The sequence below is a fragment of the Diorhabda carinulata genome, chromosome 5, assembly GCF_026250575.1.
Source record: "Diorhabda carinulata isolate Delta chromosome 5, icDioCari1.1, whole genome shotgun sequence".
Taxonomy (NCBI): domain Eukaryota; kingdom Metazoa; phylum Arthropoda; class Insecta; order Coleoptera; family Chrysomelidae; genus Diorhabda; species Diorhabda carinulata.
The window spans coordinates 23617835-23644643 of NC_079464.1; the positions used below are offsets into that span (position 1 = coordinate 23617835).

General features: G+C 30.7%; 1 protein-coding gene across 7 annotated transcripts in view; it reads left to right on the plus strand.

Moving 5' to 3' along the window:
- Positions 1–26809, plus strand: part of LOC130893603 (AF4/FMR2 family member lilli) — a 513028-nt gene that overhangs the window by 318487 nt on the left and 167732 nt on the right. For all 7 annotated transcript variants that reach the window (XM_057799827.1, XM_057799826.1, XM_057799829.1 and 4 more), the window contains one exon: positions 23080–23200. In XM_057799827.1, coding sequence (XP_057655810.1) covers positions 23080–23200 — 121 coding nt within the window. The remainder of the gene's footprint in view (positions 1–23079; positions 23201–26809) is intronic.

Consider the following 26809-nt stretch of genomic DNA (forward strand, 5'->3'; position numbering starts at 1 on the left):
TATTTAAGTAATGTTCGCAAATGAGGAAAATTTACTGCTTGGAATAAATCGGTTAGAAATTAAATTGAGTGACTAATTATGTTTTTAGGAACTTGTATACAATATTTTTTAGCATACACACGTCTCATAAAAATAAATTCACGTAAAAATACCAGTTTTTCTTATTTGTCTATTCGGTTTCTTGCTATCATATTCATTGCTCTGTAATGTGCTCTGAGTCATTCAATTAAATCAAGAGGACTATTTTCTGAATACCATATGACAAGCAAACAACGCAGCCCTGTCTCTAGGATTATATGGACATTAAAGACTATTTTGGGCTTCACCAGCTTCATGTAATAGTTAGAAACGTGTAGTTCCAGTTTATCATTCAACAATCAACAGCGGTTTCAACATCTACTCGAATTCGAAGTGTCTTCTATAAAAGAGGCCATGTTTTTAACACTTTGTGTGACTTACTGTGAGTGTTTTTATTTATTTATTTACATTCTTTCTATTCGTGGCGTGAATTAATAAACATAAACACTGTCTCTCACGTTCTTAATTTATTTACACACTGTATAATACACTTAACTCATAATAATTTACTTATAAATATCACTTAAACAATTTCTGCGATTATTTTTACCGATTCGTTCTTTTCGCTACGAATATTTATTTAAGATTAACTTACTGCGTTAACACAAATCATATATATACCTAAATCAAATTCTATACGTTTCTAGAACAAAACGAAACAAATAAAAAGACTTTTCTAGAAATTATTTAAACGAAAAACTATAAATAAACCGCCCGCTATAATAAAGCTATAAAAGAAAACATCAAAAGCGCTTCCGCCATTTATAAAAAAAGTGAAAGACGTAGCGCGAATTCGCCGAATTTAAAATTCTATTGTGCTAGACAGGGCCGGCTTAAGGAGCTTGTTCTTAACAATATACTAACGATTTTTCTAGACAGGTGTTCATTCTTATCGAACCTCATTCTATGTATTGCCTAGGCAAAGCATATAACGTGGATGGAATGGCTAGGCATTATATGCTTTGCCGATAACATATATACGAAGATCTCTTCAGATCGATTTGTAAATAAATTGCCTGCGATTTTTGTAATTTATAATTGTAGGTGTCGCATATACGCAGAATTACTATGCCTACCCTGATTCTTAAGTATATTTTCTCACGTATTCTACTATTATCTAATCAAACTAAAGAATGTTGATGCGATTTCCTTTTCCTACTCAAATTAAGTAAAACCACATAATCGATTACAGTATAATGCATTCCATCGTTGATTATAATAAATTATTCAACATACAGCGACAACTCAAATACCGAACTTTAATTAAAACTCTTGAACAAAATGCTACATTATATACTTGGCTACTTTGCTGCTTATGTCACATATTGTTTGCGATGAACATGAAATTATATGGATCTAGGAAGTAGCTACTTGACCGATATGCTGGCTTAGATACAATTATATGTTTAAAAGTTTGCATAAAATCTTTTGATGCCTCTACTGATCTCTGAAATTAGTTCACAATCAATAAATTACATTTTTCATCAATAAAACATTATAATTTTAAAACTAAGGTTTCGTGTAAGATTATTTTCACGTATAGAATGATGTACTACTTTTAAAGTAAGGAAGATATGTTTTGAAACTATTAAACACTTATATAAATAAATCTTATACAATGAGTAAAGTTGATACATATTTCTTATTACATCAGAAACAAATAATTTTTTTCTTGTTTATCTGTTGATATTGCTTATTAACCCATTAAAGCCCATAACTATGAAAATGTTTCAAAATGATTAGAGTTAATGTTTGACCTAGAAAAATGTTTAAAAAAATCTTTGAATTGTTTTTTATGATATTTATTGTGAGTTATTACGATCCCTTGGGCACTTAAGGAAATAAAAATAACAGTATTTAACGATATAAAAAGTTATCAAAATATAACGAAGAACGTAAACCAGGATATTAGTTGAGAAAAATATTAGCAAATTTAAGCACAACACATTCCTCTAACAGTTAGACTATAGAACTATAGTTTTCTTGGTGTTTTCGTTTTTGATAAATGCATTCATGCGCAGTCCTTATTTTCGCTATCAAGTTCAGGGAGGTTATGTATATGTCTTCTGGTAAATTTGAGAATCATTCATATCCAAATTTTCGGCTTCCTCTAGCAACCCAGCAAATGTTAATGTCATTTAGATATTTAGAAAGAGTCTGAGTATCACAATTGAATATTCATTTATCAATTTTCTTTATACTTCGTTTACTTCATATCATATTTTAATAAAAAAATTATCAAATTACAATTGCCATGTTATTACTGAATTTATTGTTACTTTTTTTATCAAAAAAAACTTATCCATTATCATTCCAAAAAAATTTACCTCACTGTTCCAGTAGACACCAGTTCATTTACTTGTGAGTCAGATATCAGGTCTTTTAATCTTCACGAAGTTACAAATGGAATTATAAAATTCACTCTCAAACTACCAAAAATGCCATGTGGCTCACAATTTGCTATCCTCAACTTCATTCAGTTATCACAAAAGCAGACTAATATAATATTTAGTATCTTGTTATTCTACTATTACTAGTTCCACTCTTAAATCTATTATTTATCTCACTTAGTTAGCAGAGCAATATGAGCTGACAGAAAAAATAATAAGCGGAAAATTAAATGCCATATTACGGAAATTTCAGTTGCGTAAGTTTTTGAAAAAATGAATTTTTCGCAGATGTCCTGAAATAAGACTTTTTCCGAGTTTTCTCAGCAGAACAATATCATTGGTGAAGAATTATAGACTCGTGTGGGAGGCATTTAATTATAAGTGCCTTAACGTGGCCCTACGAGTCTATAATCCTTCACAAATGATATTGCTCTGCTGAGAAAACCAGGAAAAAATCTTATTTCAGGACATCTACTAAAAATTAATTTTTTCCGATAATGTTTTGCTGAGAAAACAAAGAAAAATTCATTCATTTTTTTCGTGACGTCCAAGAATAGGGAAATTTTTTTTGTAATCTTAAATAACCAAGCATTTAATTATGGAAGCATTCTACTTCAATTATCCACTGATTTTACCCATTTAACTTATATGCTCCGCTTACTTTTTTCTAAAGTTAGCAGAACAGCCAATTTCTCAAAAACTTGCACTGCGGAAAATTTTATAATATCGCACTTAATTAGCATTTAATTTTCCGCTTATTGTTTTTTCTGTCTGCTCATATTGCTTTAACCTAACTTTGGTGACATCTATTTTTTGAAGAATTTGTATCAGTTTGTTAAACTCAGTTTATTGCTCTTAGTGTTTAAAAAAAAGTAAATGGCGATTGATTTACCCTGCTCATTTAAAATAAAATCAGTTTAATCATGGGAACTAATCGAACGGGTAGATCAGGATTAAATATAATTTATATTTTTTCAATCAGTTATGCAAAAATGAATTTTTATATATAGAGATAGTTATAACTGCTGTTTGGTTGGTAAGCTACTACTTCTACGGGCCACCTAGTTAATAAGCGTTCCACTAGAATGACTGTGGAATAAACAAACGAGTAAATAATTTTAGAAATTCTTGGAAGTAGTGGTATTTACTGCACGTAGATCTTTCGGATCTTTTCGTTTATTCTCGTTAATCTATTGTATTCATTCCCAATCAAATAAAAAGCTGCTTAATATGTTTCTGACAAGATACGAAACAAAAAATATCGTTTCTTCAATCCCAGGTACATATTTTCTGGACAATATCTTTCAACTAAGAGTACTAATAACTTTAAATATATATACGTTATAAATATTTATAGAATACAGTAAATCGGCAGAATAAACACATTATTTGTATAAAGATGTTTTCGATACATAAATAAGTGATAAATCATAGTTAAAGTCTCATTCGTAGCATAATTTATACTCGCATCTTTAACCCTGCTCTGGGCATACCTCACAATAAAACAATCAGGTGCACCTGGCCTGAGGGACTACCTACATATTTAAGCACCCTAGACAGTAGTAATTCACAATAACTGTAGGCATTTTGATAATATATATTTAATCGAGGATGATTAACCACAATAAACGAAAAAGAACGATTTTAATGTATCGTATAAAGGTTATAATGGACAATTACGAAATTCACTCCGCTAAACCATGTTCATTAAATTTGAAAACTGAAACAGACCTAAAACAGTGAATTTACTTTAGTAAACTAGACAGATCGATTGCTGAAAGGTCATAATTATTGACACTCTATTTTTTTGTAACTAGACAAGGGCGGGATATAAACTTTTCCACATATATGAGTTGAAGTATGTGACCAATCATTAAATTGATACATTTTGAGTATTAGTTTCCTAATTTTTTATTCAAAATCACTTGAAACTTTACGTCTCCCAGGCGAAACAGGGACCAAGCAAGTCTTCTGGGTGAAGAGTGAGGTTGTACATCCTATGGGGTTCAAAAGGTTAATGGAAAATGAGTGTGACTTCACATTTGATTCAAATAGTTTTAGTATATTACAGATTTTTTTTGGAAATTGTAATTCTCGTTTTCCATTGAACAAAACAAATTAATGAATATCTTACGCTGAGTTGTAACAAAATATGATTATCAAGATTTATATATGTTGTGACATCGTAGTCTTTTGGTATTTCAACTTGAAACTTAAAAAACTAACTAACAGGTTCGAAGATATAAAACAAAATATAATATTCTATTCAGAGTGTGATGAATTTCTATAAAAAATTCATAATTTATTCCACAACACAACGTTACGTTTTTTTAGTTTATGAAGTAACTTTATAAATATTTTGACTTTAAATAATTTATTTGTTGATTAACAGTTATAGGAAAAAACTTGAATCATTAAATTAACAAATTCAAGCATTACAAATTTCTATAGCAACTAAGATCTGCAGGTTATATATTCCATGGAAAACGTTGTTTCAAAACACAAATTCATATTGTTACTTAAGTAATTGCGTGTTAACAAATATAAAACTCTCATCCACTATTTTTCATCATTTTTGCGGCAACTCATTCTGGCAACCCTGCATAGCCGTTCACAGATTAGAAAAATTTTCATCGTGGATATTGCAAAATAATAAATTGTGTTATATTTATGGATGGTTTGTTGCTCTAATAGTATTATTATTGAATTATTTTTTTTATTTAATTGCAAATTTACAATCTACTCAAAAAAATACAGAGTAATAAGTAAATGATATGGTTTTTTGCTAAATGATTTGAGGCGAGCACCATCCGCTGATGGCTCTCCGTAGATCACTCTACGAGGTCTTCTGGCCAGCAGCGTCTTTTCAATCTACTCCGTTCCATTGGATCAGTGAAAAGCTTGGATATTAGTGGATTTTGGTGATTTTCGTTGCGGTTTTTGATGGTTGGAATACCGAGGTCTGTATGTAATGTGTGGTTGCTTATAAACTATGGAGTATTTTAGATTGAAAAGTTCCCAGTATCTTGGTGTTCAATAGTTTACTGCAACCCCATTATTGAATTCTAAACTTCAAAATAAATCGTAGACAATTAATTCCATTTTTGTTAGAAAGGCGAGTAAATTTTTGTCGACTATTGTAATTTCAAAATGAGTTCGCTAAACACAAATGCTGACTTTGCTGTCTGCTTATAAGAGTAATGTAGTATTTTATGTCTTATTTCACGTGTATGGAAAAAGGTTGTGTCATTTTTATGCACGTTTACGAACCGCTACAATGAAAACTTACACAAGTAAATGAAGCTAGAGTATTGATTAAGTCACAATTTTTTTACAAATATTATGTTTTGAATCCTAGAAAGTGCCGAATAGATTTTTTAGTTTGCAATAAAAATGTTTTAAGCCAGTCGAATAACATTTAAATGTAATATTTTATTTGTTGTGTAGGACAGAAACTGGTTTCAACTACTCTTTTTTGTTGTTCAAGTTTTTAATTAAATTCTTTTGTACGATATAGAGATGGACAAATTTTTGGAATGTTTTCTTATTTTAGTTTTAGTTTTCTTATATTTAGACATTCAAATAAATGAAATATTCTGTAGATGAGGCGAAAATATTGTTTTGTACTATTGTTCGAACAGTATGTTGGCGTTGTCACCGAACATATAAAAAGAGTAATTAATGTGAGTGAATGTGAGAAAGTTCAGTGTCTTCTTTGTCCTTTGGTATATCAATTTGAAAATTTGCTGTGCCATATTAAAGTTACATTTTTTAAAAAAAACACCATCAACTTTATAACATATTTGGTATCAGCTTAACTTCCCCAATACAATAATGTAGGGTTGTAATATGTTCTACTGGGTGTTCAAAAAGTTATAACCTATTTTCCATAAAAATCGTAGTAAATTAAATACAAGTACAATGTTAGAGAAATTCAAGTATGAGGATCTGTTCGGATCGAAGTATTTGAATAATACTGAAAATTCTGAAAAATTATTTATTTCGTTAATCTTCTTTGAATCTGATACAGGGTAAATCAAAATACATTGTTTTCTCGTTTTTTGTAATGAATTACCCTGTATTTTATGTGAGTATAAAAAAAGTACTACCAACATACTTCTTATTTTATCATGCAATTACCCTACCAAAAATTATTATTTTTTGAGATATTTTGATTTTTTCTGTGCAAAATGATGATTATATAATTATATTGAATCATTTAACAATTATTTGTGAGTTGACTATGATTTATTTGTCAAAAACTAATATTTGATAATGACATGAGATGGCAATACGCGGTTTGGTACATTTTTTGGTGTTCTGAAGAAATTGAACTAGGGAAAAAATTATTTTCTCTATATATGAAATGTTTGATATGATCTGGATATTGGGAGTATTTTAATTTATAAGATTCAATAAATATTAAAACACATATATGTTTCATATAAAAAAATGTCAATGATGGCTAAAATCAATCAAAATAGAATAATAATCGTAAACGATACTCAATTAGCAGATATTAACAATAAAAACTCAATAGTAGTATGTCGGTTTTGTTTAGAAAATTGGTGATTAATTCAACAAAAATAGTTATTTATTACTATCAATTTTTACGTACGCTATTAGTGCTAATTGTATCAATAAACATATTACAATTATAATTAATTTATTCCTGAAAAACAAGATTTTTCAAGATCATCATTATTAATGATGATCTTAACGAAAATATATTTTCAATTTAGACATTTTTCTGAACAACAGGAGGGGTATCATTCAATTTTATTGTAACACTTCAATCAATTTACTTCAAATCTACCAAGTTTCAACCGAACGTTGCGATAAACTAACTATCCAACTGAATTTCTTGTCTACTCTTGAGAACCGAATATATTTATTAAAATTGGAATCGATCAGTATGAACATGAGACAAAGAGGTGTCCATAAACAGTTGGTTGGCACATAACGTTGCCTAAAAGAAGGAAAGAGATGGATTGTTTAACAGAATAGCTAGGACGGTACTAGTAACAATTATCGTTCATTTTGCAATTATTTATATCACAATATTTCGAAAAATACTAATTATATATGAATTTGTACCTATATACATATTTTTATTTTGTTTCATGCTTCATTGCACCTATTAATTACCGCTAGGAAAATTTCTATTATTATATATTTTGGAAAAAAATGATTTTTTTCAGGGCTGGTAGGTACTTGTATTTGGTTGACATGAAACTTGTTAATTTTTCTTTATAGTATTAATTCGAGAGCCGATCGCTGAAAATGGCACCTGATCGGTTAAAGGTTATTATTGGAAAAGGTAGCAATCAAATAAATGAAAATGATTATATACGAGTCTTAGTCTCCAGTCATTTGACCATGCAACCATTTTTTTATTTCTTAAATTTTTGTATAATTGATTAGCTTATTAGTTAAAGCATGATTTTAGCGTCAAATAGAAACTTCAACTTTATAGTTTTAGAAAAAAAAAGTGGTTACATAACCTCTGACTGTTAGAAATTTTGGTAGCCCACTTCGAAAACGGGCAACCAGAGTGTACGAGGATAGTCCTTGAATTACCTGGCTTGACCTAGAGCTGGCGGTAGTGGCTTGATAAATACTTCTGTATCAGAAAGTACACAATCTTTATAGCATATTTTTAAAATTTGAAGACGCCGCTTTGTTTAGTAATTGTTTGGCAGCTATCAATTGTGTATGTTTTCAGTGAATTTGTAAACATGAAAAAAATTTGTTCAGCGTTATGTGATGCAATACAATAAGTACGAACACTTTTGTTTGAAAGGCACTAGCCCAACCAATATGCATGATCTGCGAAGACCAGCATCGCATTGGTCGACCAAATGAGTTGACGACTCCATAAATGTTGAAGAAAATCCACAGAGCAGTACTGGATGATGGTCGAGTGAAAAAGTGCGAGCTAGCAGACGTAGTAGGTAATTCAAAAAGTGCGGTTATATCTCATATTAACTGAAAATTTGGATATGAAAAAGCTGTGCGCAAGATGGATGCCGCGTTTGTTCACAAAGCAACAAAAACAGCATCGTGAAGATGTTTCACAGAGATAAAGCCGAATTTTTGCAACGCTTGAGCGAAGAAATCAAGCAAAACGGCCGCATTTGTCTAAGAAGAAAGTGTTGTTTCATCAAGATAATGCACCAGCTCAGATATCCGAATTAAAGTTTGAGTTGAGTTCTGTCGGATTATTTTCTGTTCTCAGACTTGAAAAAATGGCTTGGTGGTCAAAGATTTAATGGCTATTTTGAGAAGCTTGACGATTCTTATTTATAACTTATTGAACATTCGCTGGGAGAAGTGTATGGACCTAAAAAGAGATTACGTTGAAAAATAAATATATTTTTTTCCAAAATTTGGGCCAGGTACTTCTGGGACCATCGTGCAATGTAAGATACTCCATAGGAATCCCTACAAGAATGTTTTATCTCAATTCATGAATAACCCATTATGTTTCACAAAGTTATTTTTTATATTTTGATTATTCAGAAATAAATAATTGCATTGTTTTTACAATACATTTTTTTCTCACGTACATAATTGAAACATAATCAAAACATAGAAAATATAATTAAAACATAGGAAACTAATTAGAGAAATATATATTTTCAAACAAAATATTATTTGAAATATATTTTAATATTTTCTCCGATATTATTTTCTTCGAATATATTTTCAAACTAAATATTTTTTTAAATATAAAAACAGGTATTTTGTAATTATTGTAACTACTTTATAATTTAATTATATCAATATAAAGTAAATTTTTACCTTAGTTAAAGAAATAATTTGATATTAGTACTCAAAAATGTGTCAAAAATGGTAGCTACGCACTTGCAATTTCGCGACTTTCGTCACTCGAAACTTTATACTTTGAAAAATCGTGTTTCGCTACTTTATTTTTGTCACTGTTCCCTAAGGTTAATGCACCGATCAAAAGTGTTAGATATCCTGAAATTAGTCAGTTTTTGACTACACATATCCGCTTTGGTTTTGATAATAAAAAGAATCAATTCATACTTTTTCGCGAAATTTGCTTGAGAGATTGGAAGTTTACACTGAAATTTCTACGTGACATTGTTTCGTATAATATAAACTATTAAGAGCTCTTTAGTTGTTTTATGATGATATTTGAAAGAAAATTTAGTCAATTTCCAATTTTCTGTTTCGTTCTGCCGGTGGATATGAGTGCAAATTATGGTAATACTGGTAATTCACCTTCGATTGAATATCTATTTCTAGAAATTTCAACCAAGACTGGAGAAAAATACAGTTTTATTTATAAACAATTTAGTATAAACTGTTTATATCATCCACACAACCAGTCATCCACAAAACATTAAAAATTATGAAGCAGACTAATCTAATGACTAATAAATAAACGGCATAATGTAATATTCCGAGCTGGTCGTATTTCACAACGACAAAACGAGTGAAATAAAAACGGTTTTTATACCGCGACGCAGGTCAAGGTTCGTACATGATATTATAATGCATATGTCTCGCGGTGTGGACTTTTATGTCATTGTTATCATCGCCCTGTTGTGAATTTTGCACAGAAACCCTACAAACAACATGTAGTAATTGATGTAAGCCGTTACATGTAGATAAGACTTTGTTGCGTGTTTTGTTTTCATCTTCATTTTTTATTAAAAATGTGTACTATATAAATTTATGAAGTTATAAGGACAAGTTCATATAAAACAATAATTTTATTACGAAAAGATTGCTTATAATTTACAGTTACTTTTCGACACATAATCATATCTGTGGACAAACTTCTCAATACCCTCTTCAAAGATTGTTATCGCCAATGTAGCCTAACCGTTCAGTAACAATAGAGTTCAAAAGAGACATTGAAACTTGTGAAAATTCCGTAGATAAAGCACTAATGGTGTTTGGTTGAACCAGGTCATCTGAAACAACAGATTTGCGTCCTTGCCCCCATTTATCATGCACATCATTACGGCCATCTTTAAACTGTTGACACCATTAACGCACAACTCCATCACTCTTGAAGTTTTCCCAACACACCCAACTCATTATCCGATGGATTTCTGCAGCCTGTAGAAAACGAATTACACTTCGCAATTCACACTTGGCGAGAGCATCAATAATGGCGGACATGCTTACGTGGCTGTAGCACAACGCCGACTGACGCCTGAATATCAACAATGGCGGAGTGTGTAGTGCGAGAGCGATCGGAAGTTGGACAAAACGGCTCTCGTATTTAAAACATTTATAGAACCCGGGTTTTATCACTTCATACATATAAAAAATTATCCCCGCGTTTGTCCGGACTGTCTGCCAGTTCGCGATGGAATTACTGAATGGATTTTTATGCGATTTTGATCAATTTATACAGGGATTCATGAAAAAGGTTCAGATATATGGTTTTCAACGTTTTCTCTAAATTGGTATAAATCTGTATAAATCAGCTGATCTGTTAAGCAAAAAGTAACTAGATTGCAACTTTCACGCAATAAAAATGGCACAAAACCGATAATGTCAAGATCTTGCATGAAACAATCAGATGAACTTCATTTGCTGCTTTTGATCAAGAATTTTTGCTTCTTGCATTACATACCACGTTGTATTGCATCGTGTCAATCGGCTGGTTTTGATATATATATATTACTTCTACTAGTAGACAGTTAAAATATTTTTTCAAGTTATACCTCAAGAATTTTCGTACGAAATAACAATTGTATAAATATAATGAATCTATCGGCTGTACACTTATATTTCACTTTATTAACATGCTTCTAATTTGTTTTATTTTTCTAAAAGGTATGTAAAGAACATTTAAAAACCTAAAGAAAAGTCGAAACGTCAATTTAATCTATCTTTCAAAAATTATAAAAAAAACTAATTTTGAAACAGAAGAGACCTAAAATCAAGAAGATTTAGAAACATAAAATACTAATTCTACCCACATTAGATCAAAAATCTCAATGTGTTTGCTATCCTCTTATCGACTGAAATTAGTTTGTCTCTTGTTTCTGAATCTTTGACTTTAATTTTAATATAACAAGTCCTTTGGAAAAATTTGCATGTAGTGGTAATCCCAATTTTTAACTCAAATTCATTTTCTTGGATTATTTTGCTGCTATGTATGTAAACAATTGATAAACAAGTCTATTAACTTTAATGTGTTGGATGACGCAAGAATTAATCTATGCAGTAATGTACTGACCAGTGTGAACACCTTGTAAATAAAATCGACAAGTGTCGACATTTCACTGTGTAGAACATACGTAGCATTACTCTGAAATTCAAGAAATGTTTACATTCGAAGCAGTGATCTTATCTAAACAAGGCTAAATACACAAACAAAATAATTTATAAAAATGTTTGATAATAGTCGTAGAATGAAAAATATTCTGTAAAACACCATATTTTTCTTTTATATATATATAAATAACTTATAATGCTAAAATGAAGATTGAAAAAGTGTAACTAGAATAAGGTTTATTAAAATTACAATTCTAGACAATTCTATTTTAATATATTATGATCTCAAACTTTTTTTTAATTTGTTATGGTTTAAAACACCAAATAACTGTTCCTTTAAAACGTTTACTCGACTATTTTTATATTTCGTTTGATACGTGATAACCTCTGATTTGTTTTTAACGATGATTTTAATTGCATAATAAGTTTGAAAAACGGAACAGAGTGAATTATTAGGAACCCAGAAAGTTTACTTATATTTATGGACGATATTATCTGATTTTACATTTTCATAATTTTTTTTCACAATTTTCTATTATCATGAATAGATGAACGCTTTAATAACAATGCCACATAATAATCCAGATTTGTTTAAAAATCAGTCATCAATTCGGCAATTTATAGAAGACATCGTTATTATTATGGCCCACTTAATCGTCTATTGGTCTTTCATCGATTGGGTTCTATTGCAGTTGAAACTTTTGTTTCAAAGTGTGTTGATTGATGAGCTTCTCTCTTGGCTTAACATCATATGAAATTTAAACCCACTACACACATTTACAACCAGAAAAATACAGATATGGTTTAAAAAGAAAGGCGTTACGTACTATATGGTGACTGCAGCTATCGGCCAATTCAAATCAAAATTGTGCAAATTCGAATGATGGATCTATCAATTGGCCTTTAAATACGTTCCATTTGTAACTTCTCGATTATTTTCTATGGGATGACGGGAGGTCATTAGTTTACGTTGTTAAACCAGATACAATTAACGTCTTGAAGTCAACATATGCCCAAAATAATTCTCCAAAAGTTAATGCTGTGTACTTAATTATCATTCGATTAACAAACAATTTGTTGATTAATTTATGTTATTTACTACCAGTTCTATTAGGCTTAATAAATAGATTAAAACGGTATATATTCTGGTGGCATGCAAAGTGTAGGACTATTTTGAAGATTCTTGATAAATTGTATTGTTTTTAGGTCTCTTTTGCTAGAAAGTCGGTTTCAAAGATGAGGTAAAAATTGATGTTTTGACCGATTCCGGTCCTCATCAAAATATAAGTATATGCCATCCGTATACCATTTGATGGCATTTCTGTTCATTTCTAGTATGGTGTTCTACAGCTTAGGTTTGAGGTTAATTTTTTCTCAGAGTTGAACTTTTTGGTTAGGTCATTCTAAACTTTTTCAGTATTTCATCATTAGGTTTGATTGGCATGATATTGAGTTATTTCTTCTGGAACGTAATTATCTAGGTCTTAATCAGTTTAGCTGATCGACCCCACATTCTTGTATAGGTGAGTTCTCTTTGAACTTTGTTGTAGCGTGTATTCTCGAAACTCTCCCCTGCATAAAAGTCTATGCCGTTTGTATATTTCTGGTATAGTATGCCAAGGTCAGTTAGTCCGCATAAGAGTTTCCAAATTCTCATATGAGAATAGAAAATAAAATAAGCTATCGTTTATAAATAGTATTTATTTTTTATGTTGAAGAGATCTAAAATCAAGACAATTTAACAACAGAAACTTGTAAAATGGATCAAGAAATAAGATACTAAAGAAATTTCAATTTTATCAACTTTTAAATTAATTAAAATCAAATTATGAATTGATAAATTTTTTATCAAACAGTTTCCCATTTCTTTTTTTATCTTGATAAATTTTTCCAAGATAGGTCCCATTAAATTTCAATTTAATACTTTTATGTTTAGCAACAGTTTTATGTGTGAAACAACTTCCTTCACTTATTCCAATGTTATTTTCATGACTTTTCCTTAGTTTTGTAAGTTGGCCTGTTTTTTTTCTAATATACCTTTGATTCTATTTTCACTTCCTTCATGATAAAAGTATTCCAAATTTTTTCCTTTTGACACAATTTAAAAAACCCTTTGATGATGAAGAAACTGTTTGTGAGGTTAGTATTTGGAAAACAATTATTAAATTTTCATTTCAATTTTTCAGTTGGATTGTTCTAATTAGTTTTTGTCTTTGAATAAGTACATAAAATAGCTTTTTAAACTAAATTTGGTTTTATTCATTTATAGGTGTCTTTAACCTTTAACTATTTGTTTAGAGCGGTTTTGGAGACGAGTCTCTCATTTAATTGAGATTTCTTTCTTTTCTTTTAAATCTGAAAACACACCTCATCCACTGGGGAGTCAGATCTGAAGAATACGATCAAAATCGATTAATTTTGTGAATGTGATACGGAACGTTGTCTTGGTGAAAAAGAATTTCTAGTATACTATTTTAACCTTTTTCAAATAGGAGGAACAATATGCTGAGTCTATCTTGAGATACAGATGTCCTAAGTTTGTATCCAGGATACCTACATATAGTCGCAAAACTTTTTTTAATTTACATAAAAAGTTCCAAGAGGCTCTTCTAATCATTAACTCGTTTGTTATTTTTATTCCATTGCATTGTTGGATAACGCATCAATAGTTTTCATGCTCAAAGGCTCTTGTAACATACTTCATTATCATATATTCGTGATATTTGTTGTAACCGTCTCGTTTGGATTTCCTGTTAGTAAAACATCATCGGTGTTCTTACGGCTCTGCCCACTACCTGTCAATAATGGTTGATTTGCCTCGAGGTGTTATTATACCATTTTTTGAGCCAAGCTTTTGTTTGAACACACAGAATTGTTTAAAAAACTCATGTAAACTGAGTTTACCCTCAATCTCTGAAGATGATAACTTGGTTATCGAAACGCGCGTCAGACTGGCTACTGCGGTTGTGACGTAGAAAGTAAGTACTGAAACGCGGTCGCCGCGTGTCGCCTTTTAAACACCATTCTGTTGTTGTATGTAGAGGTAATTGGTTGTTTAGTGCGATTCGTGTTTTTGTAAGGGTTTCAAAAACTGTTATAATTGAAATGTTGGCCGAAATAGGATTTTTGGAAGCAATAATGGACAATCTACCTGAAGTAGATACATTAATGGTTGTTACGTTCTTTGCTAATTATTTACTTCGGCTGAAATACGTGGAGTAAAATCAGAAACAAAAGTATTACTAATTAGACTTTCTTATAGTATCGTCATTATCACATATGTTTGCTTGAACTTTATTAAACTGTAGTCATAGATTATAGCTTTAAAGGTTATGTTTTGATTAAAGCTTTCGACGTTAAAACATTTGTATTATCTTTCGAGTGCAAAAACATATAATTTATTTATAAGAGAGGCGTTAATTACATATATGTAAAGCACGAATAAACCTGCAAATGCATTTATTTAATAAGAAAAGGGATTTATTCTGTACTGCTGATCCATCTTTCGAAATTAATAATAAAATTATCATTATTCATGTGGAGTATGACAATGTCTGTATAAAAAATATTATTGAATGTGCATATCATATCTGGTGAAATAATATTAAATCTGTTTACTTACTTTCTACGTCACACTCAGTCATGTGACAAAAACTGCGTTTCACGCGTCATTTCGGTATTTAAATTTATTTTTTTATGAACTAATATACCGTTTAAAAAAATTAAATAATAGTATGTTATTAGGAACGATATACTAAACGTAGTTAAGGTATATAAAAAAAAGTATGCAAGGACCCTAATGTGAGTGTTGGTTTAGAGGTACTGTGAACAGTTATGTTCAGTATGAATATCATCAGCGGTTATAGTTAAACTTTGATACACAAATTATCTATTGGGTACAATGAGCTTATAATTTGACTTCTCATTTGGTAGTACTACTAAAAAGAAAAAATATCAAAATGTAATTTGTGATGGCTTCTATTCGTCGGACCGGAGGTTTGGTGGTATATGGTATATATTTTGTGTTAATCTCATGCTTATCCTTTCAATTTTTCATCTAATACTCTGCTTTTATTTCTCTCATCTTACCCGATTCCAATTTTGAGTCTAGTCTTATAAATTTCATATTTAATGCTAAAATGATTGTTATTATGGTCCTTATAAATATCTATATTTTCCCTTTTATCAAATTTTGCATTAATTTTAAAACATTCTTTATTTATTTAGTTAAATATTTCAGGTAATGAACTCTTCAATTTGGTAAGTTCTATTGATTGTTTATTACCTGATTTTAGGAAATGTGAAATTGTAATTACGAACGATATTACTCAGTTGAAAGTCAAGCCTACCTTCGTGCTAATATTCCCTCTTTTAATATGTTTAGTAAGTTAGTGACAATTGACAATCTGTGACTAGTTATGAAGATGTGATGAAAGTTCTATGAGAATTGTATGAGGATTAGATATTATGTATTTATCTCCCAAACGATATTATAATAGGTAAAAATATATAATTATTTTATTGGCATTGAATAACTAGGTAATTCTCCTGCACCCATTTTCATTTTATTTACTTCACTTCCTTGTAGTTATGTTTCATTTATTATTGTACAGTCTGTTCAGTCAGTTCAGTATATAATAACAACTTTCATTTTTTTTGTTTAATATTCATTTTTGATAAAAGAACGAATCTCAATCCATTGTTTGAAATTATTCAAGATATAACTGTATATTATACAATATGTATGGATGTTCGTGAAATTTTTAATAATAAATACCCTGGTCAACATAATTCGTAGTCTACAGTTAAAGAAAATTGAAAAAAGTTTTGTGAAATGGACAAAAAAATATTGAAAAATCAGGTAGAATTGTTTAATTTACTGATGAAAAAAAAATGTACTTCTAGTACGGAGGAAAATCCGCATAAGATAACTCGAGAACTTGCCGCCGACAATGATGTCTATTTTGAGAGTTTTGCATAAAGAAAAATACCACCCTTATAGAGTTCAGTTGGCTAAGGAGTTAAATTTAGATGATCCTGATAGAAGGCAAGAATTCTGTAGATACTGAAGCAGAGAAAATCCTCATTGAATGTGTGAGGCTGGTATCATTAACAACAAAATTATTGACCTTTATTTTTTTGTGAGCATAGTTATGGTGCTTCTTAGTGCCTACTTTACAAAGACTTTTTCTTTATATTTAGCATCCAAATGAGATAGATTGATCTCTATTTATTACCAACAAGACGAAGATTCACCAAATTTTGAACGTAAAGTTATAGGTGGACTGGAAGACGTTGAACGATCAAATGGCCGGTTAGATCCTCCCGATTACTTCTTATGGGGTTGTTTAAAATATATTTTAATAGACCAGACAATATTGCTGATTCAAAAGTTTGTACAATGAAAGACATTAACAAAATAACCCCTGGTGGTCATTTTGAACATTTAATTTAATTGTAAAGAATATTGAAAAATACAGTATAAATATTATGCGACATTATTATCTTCATGCTACGTCAAGTTTTGTGATAGAGACATTCACATCTTAAAAATTAATTTTCTCAGTTATGATTGCACCAAATTCAAAAAAAAACTTTATATTGCTAAACAGAGGACAAAATCCCTTTCCAACAAAGTGCCACACAATCACTTATTAAAAATATTCGAGGGATTGCTTATAATTCAGAGGTAGTGCTGGAAGGGGATAATATTTTCATACTATAAACGGTCATTTTAAGGATTAAAATCGAATTGTTTCAAGGTTTTTCACATAGTACATTATAACGCTAAAATTTATTCCATACATATGGATCGCATTGTATATTTGATAGTAGTGAACTTTCATATTGTCCATTGTGTTGTAACGATTTAATTTTAAAATTATTTTTAAAGATCTTGTTTGACTTATGAATAATAGTTAATTGTTAGAAAATGTAAATTGTTGACTAAACTCATTAAAGTTCCAATTGCAGTGGTAACCTCTAATAGCCTATATTTAGTTTATTTCTACGTAGTTTATGATACGATTATTATTGTAACAATTGCTGTTTCAGTCATATACTTAGGTACTTACGATGTAATCAAATTTGCAGAATTAATTTTATGACTTCAATATAAATATCATCAAATCTCAAATGAATTGTTTAGTAAGAAATATCCACAAAGGATTTTTGGAATGTTTATCCGAATTAATAATAATAATAATTACTAATAAGAAGAAAGAAAATTTATAAACCTACAAAGGATGTTCTGATGAAATGAGGTTGAAAAACTAATAGTGAAGTGCCAGCTAAATCGAACGAATTTTGCTGGACAATTTGAGATTCTATTTTTCAGAATCGAAGTTTATTGGCTTTACAGGTTCTTAAAATACCTTCGAGCTCATTTGGACTGCTTGATTTTGCGATTACACCTAATTACCTAAAGAGCCAGCAAAGGAATCGAGAAATTAGCGATTTTTTTAATAAAAAATCTCATGTGACTGTAACAGATACTATCAATAAGAAATATCGGCCGAATTAAATTTTTGCATATATTTTTTATGTTGTTATTTTCAGTGTGTTTGGGTTCTTTGTTGAGAAATGATACTTGTTTTGATTAACGAAACTCTTGCGATTGTTGCTCAATACTTAAAAATTCTTAAAATTACAAACTGAAGCACGTTTGCATCACAATTTTTGTGTCTTACTATCACTGTCACTTGAACATATCTAAGAGTGCTTATCGCCTGCCAACTTAACTAAATTGACAATTAATGGTCACCAACTTTGACTCTATATAAAACAAAATAGTGTGAGATAGGAATAGGTCGGGTCAGCTGTTAATTTGATCAATTCTCAACATTTTATAAAGCAAAATACGTCATATAACAATTACAAATGATATAATAAAGGTATATTTAAAATGTCCGAAAGTAGCACAACAAAACTATTTTCTTTTTCAACCAATTAGTAGCAAAATTTTTTGTCTAGAGAATTTTGACATTAATCGATTTGGAAAATACTAATGTCAAGCTAACATTAACGTCGTGTTTCAGTAAAAGTTCGGAGCAACAGTTGTTTGGCAGTATGTTTTCGTGCAATTGCACGCGAAGTCAGTCCACGAAATTTAATTACCCATAGCAACGGCCGCGAAACCAAACATCTCTACCAAATTTGACATTTCTACTGCAAAGACAAGGATTATTTTTTATCGAATACCAACAAATACATCAGTACTTATATAATTTAGGATGAATATCAGCATTAATTGTACTGTTTGTATCATTACTTATATTTACTCCAGAAGTTGAAGCAACCACGTCTAGTGTTTCTGAATAATGGTTATTACCTCCCTACATTCAAACCAGATACTATATCCATCCACCGTGACGTTTAAGAACTGACATATCAGCCCCAGTATTGGCAAGCAGCGTGTCAGAATTTGGTAATCTGAGATACTTGGCGATCATACTAGGCATTTTCCCAATGGTATGCACTCCAACAACTTGTGCGGTGAACTTTCCGTTTACGTATCTCAAGAATATACGACCTTTATTAACAAGATGTTTTGGTCAAAGAGCTACTTATTTACGATTAATTTTTATGAAATCAATATTGGTAACAGTGGAAACACGTTTCGTATCCGTCTTGGTATCAAAAACAGTTACTATTAATACAACATTCTCTTCCTGAATATCTTCAATGACCATTTTTACTAACTCATCTCGTCGCAAGGCAGCAGATATTCCCTCAAAACTAACTACAAAAATTAGTAAAATAAATGAAAAAATTGTGAATGAGTTCTCTTAACACTTCAACAATAAGTATTTTTCATCATTAGCTTTTTTCACAAATGTACCAATTTGCTCACGCGTAAAAACTTGAGACTTTTTTGCTTGATAACCTACCGCTTTTATTTCAGAAATGGTACTAATTTTGAAAACTGTTTGATATCTATATTGTCTCGTATGTTCAGCATGTATTTCAGCATGGAATAAATGCTCCATAAAGTTGAACTTATTGCAACATTTGATGTCTGCATCAAGTAAAACAATAAAATGTTTTCAGACATCGTCTTATCATTCTGTTTGTCACACCAATCTTTAAACACGCCATAACATTTTTTTGTACTGTCGTTTAGATTTTTCGGGTATTAAAATAGAAAGCGCCGAATTGACATCGCTTTTGAGTTCAGGAGGAGTGGAAGGTACTGAAATATCGCTATCAGTTTCAGACATTTTGTATATATTGAAACATATCATTTCCTTAGCACTCGGTGACATTGTTGAATAAATTGAACTGCTGTTGATTTTAGAGCAATAATATATTTATTTACAATTATCTAGTTTAATAATTTTAACGATTGCACGAAAAATAGTGTGTATGCCACGGCCGCGAAACTTTTTAACGACCTCAAGATTATCGTGCCTTGGCCGCAAGCGGCTTCGGCGATAACTGTTCTTTCGGTATTTCGCGGCGTAAGCATACAAATAACTATTTTTGCTATCTTCCTAGACCTGAAATCTGTTGCTTCATATTCATATAATCTTAACCGTAAAAATCGGACCTAGAAGAAGAATTTTTAGAAAAGGAGAGAGGGATAGATAAGCTTTATTGTCATTAGAAAATTTCACAATTTTATAGACAAAGCAAGACAATGTTATATTAGATAATATAAAAATATAAACAATTTTACTTAATATAGACATTATAATAATTTTTTTTAATTTCTTATTTCTTAGACCTTTTGATATATTTATTATAAAATATATAATATCTTACTTCACACATTGAATTATGACATTCTATTGAGTCTTTGGTAAATTGTAGAATCCAGCCACAGAATAATATTTGTATTTGTAGTATTTGTATAATAGTATTTGCCATTTTTAATTCCGAATGTAGCTGATTCAATAATTTTTTGGCGCTGAAGATGATGGAATTTTCTACCAGATCCGAAGTGGATATAGTTAAGTAAATGTTCAAATTCTTTCTTCTATTAGGGTAGGCACGAATGGATTTCTCATTTGAGTTGTTAAAGTGTTTGAGAACCAAACAAACAGATTCTAAAAAGAAAAGAGCGGGGAGAGCTATAATCTTGTATTTTTTAAAATAGAATTAGCAATGCGTGCTACTATTCAAACCAAAAATATAACGAATAGCTTTTTTTTGTAATTTGAAGATAGATTAGAAGAGGTGCAAACAACAAAACCTCCAGAAAGGCAAACCATACCGAAGATGCGATTAGAACAACGAGTAGTACGTTGTTGGAGCAGTTCAGATACAGTCAATATGTAGACTTATTTTTATGTTTGTTTTTTAGTTTTTACAAAGTTTTGTTTACAAATTGTAACAATGTTTTGACAATAAAACATTTCTTTCTCTCTCTCTTTTCGTCAAATTATATATGGAAACAAGTTTTATTCGATATTAACCGAATTTTTGATTACTTTTCGGAAATATTTGTTAATAACGAAAGAAACTTTTGTTTACCTATGTTGTTTGTACTCTCGGGCAATTCAATATAAATGATTATTGATTCTTCCAATGAAATGTTGTATTCTTTACAAGTTTATATCGTAGAATTTACTTATACGGGGACGGTTCCTAAACTTTTTTTAAATGCATTATATTAACATTGAAACCGTAGTTAGTATTATACGAGGTATGACATTCAAGTTTCAGGATTTTATAATAAAAAACAATCAAATAATGTTTCACACAAAATTTCATCATCGACCTTCACAATCATTTAACTTTACTCAACGCTTTCAACGTTACTTCCGCGTTTCATAGCATAAAAAAGTCACAACGAGTAATATGGGGATTATGTAATGGGTGAGGCTTTTGCATGAGCAATGTGTCGGCGGTGTGTTGTTGTGATTCACCTCTCACCGCTCCGAGATGTTAGTATAGAAATGGCCATTCAACTTGACAGTGCTATATTACCATAATTGATTGATTTCTTCTTTATGAAAATTTTGGGTTATGTTCACAACCGATTATTACATAAATCTAACTCATAAATGCCCAAAATTTTTTTCATAATTTTGTTTCAAAATGGTCTTGAGTTAATTAATTATAAATAATCATCAATGGAGTTACGCCCAAGCAACTAAAGTTGCTTCTAATCACTTATAATTTGTATCAAGTAACTCCGGATTTAAATTGTGATAATGACATCAAATAGTTTTGAAATTAGTTTTATCAATCAAAAAAGTTATTACAAAATTATTAATCTACAGTCTGTGTTGAAAAAATGTTTTTTACTAATATCTTTCATCAATTTTTGGTTGTTGGTACCCAAAAAAACTTTCCGGGTGGAGAGAAAAATTACATTTCTCACATAAGTTGATTGTTAGGTTTTTACATGACACACACACTTCATATTTGGATTCTCTTTTCACAATTAAATGATTTAACCGCAGCAAACCAAGCTCATCCTTTTCTGTATAAGCTAGGTGTGGTTCATGATTTTTGATGATAATTGTGAAGAATGTACAACATATTTTCTCTGGAATTGGAAGATCTATGTTAGAACCTAACCGCCTCCGCAATACCCATCCTTGTACCATATACATATAAACATTTATGACCCCCCCCCAAAATAGTACCATTTCCAATCCTTTATGTGGGTATGAATTGTAGATCAAATCAATTTCCCATTGAAATCATTATTTGACATCTACCTCATATTTGTTTATCCTGTAAAGTTATTTTTTTATAATTTATTTCGTTTCCAAGTAATGGAACAGGAATTTTTTGTTGAGTTTATTAATTTGTATTCTTGATATATCAAGTATATAAATTATTTTTAACATATTATCGTTGTAAAGTTGAATTTGGCCTGTAGATAATTTTTCAGTTTTTCCTAAAAAAAATCAGCAACTAAGTTGCATCAAAATTTGAACATAATGTTTTAACCATAGTAAAAGAAGGGATTCATGAATATGGAACTAATGCCACCGTAAGAAAAAAGATAATTTTCCTTTTTCTACAATAAAGTCAAGCAGATAACTGGTAAACAAAGAAAGTTACCCAAAACAACTCACTTTCACTATGAGTCACTTGATATTGTCAATTAAACCAACCGTTCATATTTTATCGTTACCTTTTTAGCATTAAAAGTTTCTCTAAAATATGGAAATTGTTTTCTCAGAAAATTCTGAATTGTTGGAGGCGTAAACGCAATTCTGTTTTTCTCCTATAATAGTTTTGTCGTTTCCAATGATACTTCTCACCAAGTACAAATTGTTTCCTGCATATTGCTAGTTTCTCTAGTTTTAATTCATATTATCAATCTGGTGAATAATGAAAAATGTGTTATTTCAATATTTTTAATTTAAATTTTCTTTTGTTTCAGCGTGGAACGAGACCGCCTCCGTGAGCGGGAACGGCAGGCGCGGGCCCAGATGTCGTCACAAGTCGCGGAACAAGAAAGTCCGGGACCGCCCGGAAATTGCCTTTTCGAACTACCAATCCGAGTAAGTAATTTTAGTAGATGATTATATCGATTACTATTGATGTGGGTAAAGTACAAAAATTCAGACAAAAGTTAGCCCAGCCATTTTCGAGTTTCGAAAAAAAATAGGGTTCAATCGTGTAGCTAGTACCTATTTGTGCTGCTAGAGAAAAATTAATTGAAACACCTTAAATTTTTTTTTTTATTTTTTCGAAAGGTTCGCCAACCACTTTGTCATTGCACATAGGAATTTTTTATTGCAAAAGTGAAGGTTGGGCTGAGTTGTCCTAGCATCCTAGGCCACTGTGTAGTGGGTATGAAAAATTATTTTACCGAAATTAATGATTAAACTTCGATCATTGTGGGTTTTATAGGGTCATCAAAATTCACCACCTTCGTACTCGACACAGGAATTTTTTATCGCAAACTATCAGGTTGTGCTGAGTTGTGCTAACATCCTAAGTAAAAATTCTTTTAAGGTGTTAATTAATTAATAATTAATTTTTCCAAATTTTTTTCTAGTAGCGCAAATAGAACAGAAATAGTACAATTAAGCCCTTTTTTTTCAAAATTCTAAAAGCTAAGATAACTTTTTTTTGAATTTTTGATCAGCTTATAGAACTTTCAATATTAAAAAAAATTGTTTCGCAGCACAAACCCATCACAATCCAACTTTTATTTTTTTGAATTTCGAAAAAGGCCGGGCTCACTTTACCCACACTTATTGAGCTTTGACTACATAATATCCTTTGAGTTTCTGTACCAAAACCCCCATTTAGTTTACTGGTTTCCATTTGCAATTATTGATAATGAAAAGTGACGCATTGTGTTTTTTTCGACATCCTCAGTGTCAAGAAAATTGACAAATATTACTCATTTTAAGTATATAAAAATAGAATAACGGAATCGGGACCGCTCCGCTGTTGTGGTAAAAGTATTTTAGGAAATTTTATGATAGTGCTTCCGAGAACATAGTGAGGTGCGTAGCTTTTACTAAATATTTAATTCAAGTGAACTCTGAGATAACTAAATAGATGGATACATTTGGAATATCATTTCAAATAATACGCGGAAGGCACAAAAAAAGCTTTATAAATTTGACGCAAGCATTCGACAGAGTGAGATTGCATGAGGTTGTACTTAGTTAAAAACCTCTTTCTGCATTTTAAAAGTTGTAAAATTTTCCGTACACACTCTTTGTGAATTTCTATAAATTTACTACACGTATACTTAGCCGACGGTAATATCTAACAATAATACAGACTTTTTAGATGTATTCATCCGTTTTGACGTGGAAGGGCGACCCGACCATTTTGATAACGCTTAAACTATTCAAAAATACGTGTCTCAATAAATTATAAGTTTCAGTTGCAACATCTTCATCCTTTTATTTACCGTAGTAGAATTTTGAAAAATCACAACCCTCAAGTTGTAAGCTCTGGTTTCAGTTGAGTCGCTGCTATCACAGAGTGTTACTACGAATTGCCATCGAATATGAATTTGTCCATAGAACCTGTTCACGCCCGATCTATTATTTCAATGTCAGTTTAAGTGAACAATAAAGCGTTGAACAGTTGCAAAGCACATGAGCACATTAAGTAATGGAGGTCTCTCATAAGTTTCGCTGGTATAGCGAATATGAAAGGACGGAAATCCCTTGCTGATGAGGCACTTAATGTTGGAAACATTGATTGAGCGAGAAGTGTGATCGAGGAAAGTCCAAGGTGCACTTATTGAGCTATTGAGTGAACTCTTGGTGTTGGATCCACAGGGTAAAATTCAATTCATATTTTCAATAAAGCTATAGAAGATGAGACTCTCTCAATACACTGGCAGAAGGCATTAATAGTTCCAATTTCCATGATGTTTAAAACTACAGTACCTACTGAGGAATGAAGTTAATTAGTACAGTGATGAGAACGATACAAAAAATAATTAAAGAAAAATATCAGATTAATAAAAGACACACTTGAAGAATCTTAAAGTGGATTTCGAATAGGAAGAAGCACATAAGATTATGTAATTACGATACAATAGAAAAAGCTATACAAGAAAAGAAGGAATTGTACGTTAGACTAAGAAAAAGCTTTTGATACAGTACCTAAAGAGAAAATATAGAAGATAGTGGCCTAAAGAAGAGTCAACGTAAAAATTATAGAATCAAGACAAAAACTTAATGGAAACAATGCACTATAAATATGAGATTAAGACAAGGGGGAAGCTTATACCAATTACTAAAGGTCAATTCATAAACTTGACTTTCCGTTTGCCGTTGATGTTTGATGTTACAAAATTAAAAACATTGAAATGCATAAGACCATTCATACCTGCCGTTTGACGTCGCCGTCTGCCTTTTGTGACTTCGGCCGTTCGTAGCAATAGAAAAGAGCCGTTTGAGTTTGTCACGTCATTTTGTCTAATACTCCCAATAAAAAAAAAACTTCGTTATTTTCCATAATATCGTCCATAAATATACTGGATTACAAGCAAAAACACAAAAATATTACGAATATATAGTCAGTACACACGTCAAAAAGAATAACAGAATTTTTAGGTTAACAGCAGCAACGTCAAGTTTATGAATCGACTCGTTAGGTGCCACATACGTTTAATGATTACCAAATAGGGCCATGGCGAAGAAGGAAGATCTATTATAAAAGTTATGTACGTAGTTTTCTTTCTTAGTACATGATTAGTAGGAGCAGTTGAGCTTATAGAGCTAAGTACAGTTACAGCAAACTGGGACACCATATTTACCTGCAGTTCTTGAGTCCGTCAATATTTACAAATTAATGTTGCATCATGATTATGCTTCATCATTCGCTGTATAATGGATGGTTGCATTTTTACGTGAAAATAATGTCATTGTACATCTACTCTATTCGCATGATTTGGCCATGTGTGATTTCTGGTTATCCTTTAACTTAAACATTTTCGTGAGAGACGAGGGGAACAATTTATGAAATTTTTGAGAGCAAGCTTTTAAGATGTGGAAGCTTCGGTTATAGAAGTGCATTAATGTAGGTGGGGATTACTTTGAACATAAATAGAATCATTTTCCTGCAAAGCCTTGTAGTTTTCTCTCATCTCAAAATATATAGTGTCCCCTATGTATATCTTCGATGACGTTATATCATTTTAGGGTTTCACAATATTGTTTCAATTAGGAATAGTTATTGTTGTAAAAAAGATCAAAAAATTTACAATTTTATTTCCAAAAACACAACAGAACCACGTTAAGTTTGTATGGAATAGTTGACACGGTTTTTTGAATATAGAAATTAGAAATTTCTTGCTGAAATTTCGAATTCAGACCTACAAATATACTGACATATTGGGTATTCAACATTTAAAACGTACGTGAAAACGTACCGTGAAAACAGTTTGGAATATTTCAGCTAAACGGTTTCAAAAAAACAGAAAACTATATCCATTGAAGGATGTAATTTTTCATAGTCCAAATACAAGACGTATTAGTTACAATCCTATGTTTGTAAAACGTTAGTTTCCAATTTCCATAACATGGAAAGAAAACGCGAATTACTTTTTGAAATATTGTATAGTGTGTTGGCGACATTTGGGAGGGATTTTTTAAACCTATCGCCAATGATAAAACCATTTCTATTTTTCA